Source organism: Echinops telfairi, unplaced genomic scaffold (genome assembly GCF_000313985.2).
Source record: "Echinops telfairi isolate 266 unplaced genomic scaffold, ASM31398v2 ScPeMD7_7420;HRSCAF=8458, whole genome shotgun sequence".
NCBI lineage: Eukaryota > Metazoa > Chordata > Mammalia > Afrosoricida > Tenrecidae > Echinops > Echinops telfairi.
The window spans coordinates 53,438,967-53,446,247 of NW_022111320.1; the positions used below are offsets into that span (position 1 = coordinate 53,438,967).

At 55.1% G+C, this 7,281-nt stretch overlaps 1 protein-coding gene across 1 annotated transcript in view; it reads right to left on the minus strand.

Moving 5' to 3' along the window:
* The window catches only part of NEK4 (NIMA related kinase 4), a 27,963-nt gene extending 21,997 nt beyond the window's left edge, over positions 1-5,966 (minus strand). Inside the window, exons 1-4 of the mRNA XM_045297512.1 lie at positions 5,675-5,966; positions 3,367-3,564; positions 3,136-3,243; positions 1,844-1,998 (exon numbers count right to left, since the gene is read on the minus strand). Coding sequence (XP_045153447.1) covers positions 1,844-1,998; positions 3,136-3,243; positions 3,367-3,564; positions 5,675-5,788 — 575 coding nt within the window. The 5' untranslated portion in view covers positions 5,789-5,966. The remainder of the gene's footprint in view (positions 1-1,843; positions 1,999-3,135; positions 3,244-3,366; positions 3,565-5,674) is intronic.
* Positions 5,967-7,281: the final 1,315 nt, after the last annotated feature.

The following is a 7,281-nucleotide window of genomic DNA, read 5'->3' on the forward strand; positions in this document are numbered from 1 at the left end:
GCCCCGCGTGCCTCCCCCCCCCAACGACTCCACGCACAGAAAACCATCTTCAGGGCCCAGGGCTCGCTCACTCACTCAGTGTGAACACACAACACCGGGGCACTCTACAAGACACCAGGATCCTCAAAACAAGCAAGGCCACGGACACTGAGCCGGACTGAGCACCTGCCACAGGCACAGGGAGGGGACACAGCGCAGGGCCTGGAGGGAGCCGGGCGCAGAGCGAGGACAGTGGGAAGCCCGGGAAAGGCCAAAAAAAGCTGGGACTACCAAGACGCCAGGGTCGTCCCTGCCTGACACGTGTACCATGTGGCATACGATGTTCATGAGAAGGGAAACGGGGCCAGAGTAAGTCAAAACTCTCTGCATTGTATTTGCAACCTTTCTATAAACATAAAATTGTAAAACTTAGGGGCACTGCCTTAAGTAAAAGAAATACCAGAACACGGTTCACCTTCAGGCGCTTCTTTGTAAGGACACAGCGGCTGCGCCAACTTGGGGGTAAAAGCATGGGTGTATTCAGTCTTGATTTGTAAATATGCCAATGAATAGAACCACTCGTTGCAGGCTCTTAGTTAAATCTCTGCAGAGTCAAGGGAAGGTCAAAGGTCTGTCTGAAGGGGAGTTACCGACAATGGGAGCACTCAGACGTCCCGGTAGCTCTCCTGGGTCCCTCAGGGGAAGCCAGAGATCATGAAGGCATCCCCCCAGCCCTCCGTCTTAGATCCTGTCATGTACCGTGCCAGAAAGAAACCCTGGTGGTGCGGCAGTTAAGCGCCTGCCTGCTAACTAGAAGGTCAGTGGTTCGAACCCACTGGCCGCTCCAAGGAGGCAGCTGGGGCTGGGAACCTTCCGGAAGCCCTCAGAACCTTGACAATTACTTCTAGATACAACTAGTAACACCGTCTACTCTGTATGGAGGGAGTTTGAAAAATATGCATGAAAAATGAAATGAAGACTATGATAAAATGATAATTTATAAATTATCAAGGGTTCCCGAGGGAGGGGTGAGCAGGGGAAAAAATGAGAAGCTAATGCCAGGGGCTCAAGTAGAAAGCAAATGTTTTGAGAATGAAGAGGGCAACAAATGTACAAATGTGCTTGACAGAATGGATGTATATATGGATTGTGGTAAGAGTTGTATGAGCCCCCAGTAAAATGACTTAAATTAAAAAAAGAAAAATGGAATGAAGAGATCATGGACATTTTCCACAAATGTTTTCAAGTCCCACATTTGTCTTAGAACCAGGGCTGTCTAGATCCCTGACTGTAGCAAGGGACGTCCCACAATGTCATCTCGTCGCGGGAAGTTAGCCTTTCACGCATCTTAAAACACGCTCACCACCACCGAGTCCATGCTGGCTCACAGCCCCCGAGGTGGGTCCCTGGGGCTCTAACTGTTGGAGAGAGCAGACAGCCCCGGCTTTCTCCCTCAGAGCTGCGGGGTTTCGAACTGCCGACCACGCACATCACAGCCCAACACATCAACCCGGCACCACCTCACAGTGAGCTCTTGATACAGAAACGAGAGAAGCCCCCCTAGCTACACTAACAGTGCACTGGGCAGCCATTCGGTGGTAATTCAGAAAGTGGGCCTGGCAATCTGCTTCCACAGAGATGGCAGCCACGCTAACTCCACACCACCTGTGGTCCCCACGGAGATGACAACCACGCGAACCCACACCACATGTGGTCACCACAGGGATTACAGCTACACTAACCCCACACCACATGTAATCACCCCAGAGATGACAACCACGCTAACCCCACACCACGCATGGTCCCCACGCGTCAGAGCAGTGGGTGGCTGTGAGCGTGGCAGTCTGATGGCTGGGCTACGTACGCCTTTGTGGCCTCCAGGAATAAGGAGATCTGGCGCTTGATGTATGGCTGCCTCAAGACGCTCCGCACAGACGGTCTCTCTTCAGGCCTTTTGCTCAGCATGGTTCTGATCAGCTCGGCCAGCTCTGGGCTGTAATCCTTTGGCATGGGTGGCAACTGCAAAGAGAATGCCACAGGCATGACGGACGTTTGCATACCACAAATGGCACAAAGGCATCAGCAGAAAACCACTCAAGGGAAGTACGCTGCTGCCCTGGCTGTCCTGCCAAGGGGCAGGGATCGAGGGCAAACCCTTCCGCCCAGAGTCCTGGGGGGGACTCTCTCTCTCTCAGATGCAGGCATGAATTTCTACAGATGGTCACTGTAGCTATATGGCAGTCGTAAACAACGAGAAACAACGGTGACACTTGCGAACAAATGACGGAGCGTTTCCTAACGGCATAGGCAGCCATCATTTAAGATTGGCAGGAGTCGACCTGGAAGGCCATCAGTTACCCTTCCTCTATGATGTCCAACAGCAGCAGCAGGCTGTGGACCGGCCAACAGGTCCCACCTGACTCAGCCCCAGGGCCCCTCTGTGTCTAGCCACGCCCATGAGGGCGGCACCCAGAAGGCCAGGAAGACAGCCCCGCCCAGCTGCTCACTAGCGGAAAGAAACGGAGGGAAACCTCACTCCTTTCTTGTTGAATTCTTCTAACAGTGGAATTATGGGCAACTTCTGCCTTGTTTGTCTTTCAGAATACTTTCCCGCCCAATTAAAAACTTAGTGGGTTTCCGTATATGAGCAAATGTATGGCTTACAGCCGTCACACAGCTTGATGGTGCTTGGATACCCGGCCCTGCAGAGGGCCCCTGGCCCGATGAAGGAATAAACTGCGTTCACATTGCAGATGGGGCTTCCGCCATTTTTAATCAGTGGTCCGCGATCGGAATGAGCCAGACACAGTGGATTCACTGTCAACGGAGCGTGGTTAGGCGGACCGGCTGGGGCAAAGATAGCACTAGCTCTGAGGTAGAAGAAAGGCTTCCAAAAGTCTGGTTCCTGTGCGTTCCTTAAGTCACCGTGACTATTAATATGAAAAAACACGAGGGAAGGCGAGCCTGCCGCCCTGTGTCACAGGGAGAGGCCGACACTGCAGTTCGTTACCAATCCCCTCCCCCTCGCACTCCGTCAGCCCCAGAAAGGACTGGCCGGTCTGAAGGACCCGCTAGGAGAGTGAGTCTGTCCTCGCCTTTGCCAGCAGCTACTTACAAGGCAACATGAAAGACCATGAGTTCTGGAATCTTCTTTACCTTCCCCTCAATGATCCGGTACACTAGGGAATTCATGTCTTTGGCGTTGAAAGCGTGCTTCAGCGTGGCCATCTCATACACACAGCAGCCCAGAGCCCAGACGTCAGACTAGGGGGGGACAAGAGTGCAGCGAGGAGGGTCAGCGAGGCGGGTCAGCGAGGCCTCGCCCCTCCCGGGGGCTCTGCAATGACCCACCCCAGCCTCCAGGCGGCGTGCAGCGCCCCACCTGACCTTGTAGTTGTAGGGCTTGTTGGAGAAGAGCTCGGGGCTCATGTAGTACGGCGTGCCGATGAGGGTGCTGGCCATGTCACAGTGGCCCTCCAGCACCCGGGCAATGCCCAGGTCGCCCACCTTGATGATGTTCGTTCTGGTCAGGAAGACGTTCTGAGTCTTCAGGTCTCGGTGTAGGATATGCTTCTCATGTAGATACTGAGGGATGGGGGGAGACTCTCATTAAAACACACACACACACACACACACACACACACACACACACACACACACACACACACACGCGCGCGCAACCTGCTATCTAGCCCGAGCTTATTCAGGCGGGGCAAGGGGTTGTGGTACAGTTTACTCTTAAGACAGGTGGGCATCCGGGTTGTGCCCTTTCACCCCACTTGGCCCACCGGTCAGCGGAGCAAGTCATCAGAGAAGCTGGACCGTGAGGGGAGGGAGAATGTGGACACAAGAGAGCACCAACCCACTATCGGCACAGGGCACCCGCTTGCTGAGGGACAGCCTAGGAGACACGAAGCACTTCCCGATGACGAAGCTCGAAGACCACAGCCTTCAGAGCGGGTATACCTCACACCAACGCTCACCCTGGGTCACCACACAAAGCACCAATCCTCACCCTGGGTCCATGAGCACCATTGTGGATGAACAAGACTGGAGTTCAAGGATTTCCAGGTCCCTGGATCCACAACCCATGCTCATGGAAGCGGCGGTCAAGGAATCAAATGACATGAAGTGGACACGCTGAGTCTCACAGGGAGACAGTCACAGAGACACGTCAATCCCACGTCCCCCACCAGACCAAGGCGGGGGACCAGTACCCTCCCTCTCCGTGGTGGGATACAAATGGGGAAAGATAGACCATGTATCTGTGACTCTTATTCCACCGCCAAGGCTTGGTCTAACCCAGTGCCCAAGGTTAGCGTCGCCAGAGTTACGTTACCGAGCCGGTGCCCTGGAGTGCGCTCGGGGTTGGTGAACAAGACGGAAGCACCCAGGCGGCTGGACGAGCGAGCCCATCTGTCCTGGCAGCAGCACCAGCGTCACAGTGCTTGGAAGCAAGGGCAGCGAGGCCTGGTCTCAAACACGGACATGCTGTCGGGGCTACCACGATTGGTGGGTAAAGGCAGGGTGGGTGGAAAAGAGGAAGAGCCCTCAAGGTGACCGACACAGTGGCGGCAACGCGGGGCTGAACCGTACAGTTGTGAGGACAATGAGGGGGCCAGGGCTTCACTGCCTCGCACACAAGGCTGCAGAGACCTGACGGCCCCTAACAACAACGGCATCTCACAGGCCAACCGCAGCGTGGGTGACAACACCTTCGTTAGCTACAAACACACCCAGACACTCTGGCTTCCCAGTCGCTACATTTAAAAGCCTAACTCAGAGTTTCCAGAGTGGGAGAGTGGACCTTGGGGCACTGTTCTGCCCAATAGCATCACAGTTATTCCCCGGAGCTTTGACGATGCCAGTTTAGCCGTATGTGAGTCCAGTTAAGACACTAGAGAGAAACAAGACACTGGAGTGTCCACTGCAGTGGACCACTGTCCACTGAAGGTAGAAGGGCACTTAGCACACCACCAGATGCACACTCCTCGCAGACCCATGGAATCCTCAGCCAGGAATGTCTCCAACCACGGAGAGCTTCTCTCAGCACTTAACTGACAAGGCCAGTGAGTCCCGGGCAGCTCTGCCCAGGTCCAGAGTGGCATTCACAAACATCTCCCTCCTGAAGGCAGGGACGCTGACATTGCAGGGCGCGGCAGTGTGCAGGAGGGTCCTCGAGGAGATGGACTGACACCCAAGGGCTATATCGGGGGCGCGGGCACAGGCACAGCTGGAAGGGTGGCACGGGACCGGGCAGTGTTTCACCCTGTTGTGCACAGGGTCATGACGGGTGGGAGCTGGCGCGATGGCACCCCACCACAGCCACGTGCTACCACACAGCTTGCCTTTCCCCTTTCTGGCCCGCAGCTCAGGCCGAGCCTCCTTGCAGCCCAGCGCAGTGGAGCGGCTGTAACAGGCCTGCTCTGTCTCTGCAGTTTGCTATAAGTCGGCTTTGCCATATGGATTACACGAACTGTGAGTGGTCTCTAATGCCAGCGGACAGGACACTCTTGTCTAAATCGATACAGGCCATCGCCAATCAGAAGCTTTCTAAAGCAGCAGGAAGGAGGAGGCGGCGCACTGCCCTACAGAGACTGACCCAAGAAGACACTTCTTATGTTAGGTGTTGGGGGCCCTAGACTCGCCGACACCCTGGCCCTGAGTTGAGGAGGGTGGCGAGTCGGGACAGTACCTGCAGGGCCATGGCGATCTGGACAAACCACTCCACCACCTGACTCTCGGGGAGGAGCTGGCCCCTCTGCTCCTTGAGCTTCCGGTACAGGTCCCCTCCTTCGCAGAAGCCCATGACGATGTAGAGCAGCCCGTCCCCTCCCTCCCAGGACTCCTTGTAGGTGACAATGTTGGGGTGCTTCAGCCGAGACAAGAGCTGCGCTTCCTGCTCAGCGGCTCGGCGCTCTCGGCTGGAGGCGTTTCGGAGGTTCAGTTTCTTGATGACGTACTGCAAGGAAAACACACATTGTTCTGGCGTGCAGGCAGAACACCGGTGTGTCTGCCTGCACCCCCAAACCAGCCATCTGGAGCCTGCCAAGGAGCGGCATTCACTCCATCACTCTCAAAGCGCAAGTCAGGAACAGGCGTACTCTCACTCAGAGGCAGCTTCGACCTATAGCAAGGTCACTCAGAATGACCCTTGCAACCTCCTGCGGGATACAATTTCAGTAACAGCTGCGAAAAATGTGTCTGAGTGAGCCCACCACTGGATCCATCATCAGCTCTGTGTCAAGCACCTCTCAGGTCCACCCTCAAAAGGAACAGAAAATTCAGCATGAATATTCAACTGCCAGAAGAGGGGGCCCACAGTCGTTGGTGCCCAACGGGGCCTTCCACCCCAGTGAGGCTAAAACCACGGGTGCTCCACATACAAAACTATCCTCACTATAAAAGAGAACAGCAGAATCCCCCGGGCCTTAGTGGTTATGCCTCAGGCTGCTAACCACAAGACCAGCAGTTCAAAGCCACCAGCCGCTCCTCGGGAGAAGGAGGCTCTCTTCCGGTCAAGTGTGACAGTCTCCGAAGCCCACAAGGGCAGTTAAATGTGAGTTGGTGACAGCTAATACTCTAAGGCCGCGAATGAGTGACAACTCAATTACCATTGTCCTCGATTTCCGGGAAAACCATACAACATGCTCATTCCACAAGCATGTACATGAATGTACGTACTGCTCAGATCGCAAGGGGCTGTTTTACCCCACCCTCTACTCAAAATAAAATAAAATAAAATCCACCAGGTCGGTGCCCTTAGGTCTCCGTGGGAGGGCCTTCTCCTTACAGGTGCATTCTGGTTTGTGTCTGTGGCTCTAGAATAATTCATAATATCCCCGTTCCCTTTCCAAAGTGCCCCAGTTTGTACCATACATAGGGCACCTTACTTATAAATCGCCTTAAAGAACAGGCTCATTATCCTGAGTGATGGTAGAAAGGGTTTTGAAGCCAAGGCAGAGGGGCACTATCAGACTCGTTTTTAAAAATAGCCCTCTCGCTACTTTATTGAGGATGAAGGCTGGGAGCGTCCAGAGTTAAAGAGAGGGGCCCAGCCTAACCCGAGACCACGGTGGGGCCGGGGGACGGGGAGGGAAGGCCTGATGGCCAGGAAGAGGCGCCAACTGGAGGGGCCACTCGCTGACCGCGGGAACTTGCCAGGGCGTCTGGCGGGACAATGTGAGGCTCGAGTGGGCCCCGCAAGCCGGACATCAGACGTCTGAGGCCTTTCATTCAAGGTGGACGCATGCTGGACGCTGCGCGCGAAACGCGGGGTGCAGGCAACCCCAAGGGCGGTCA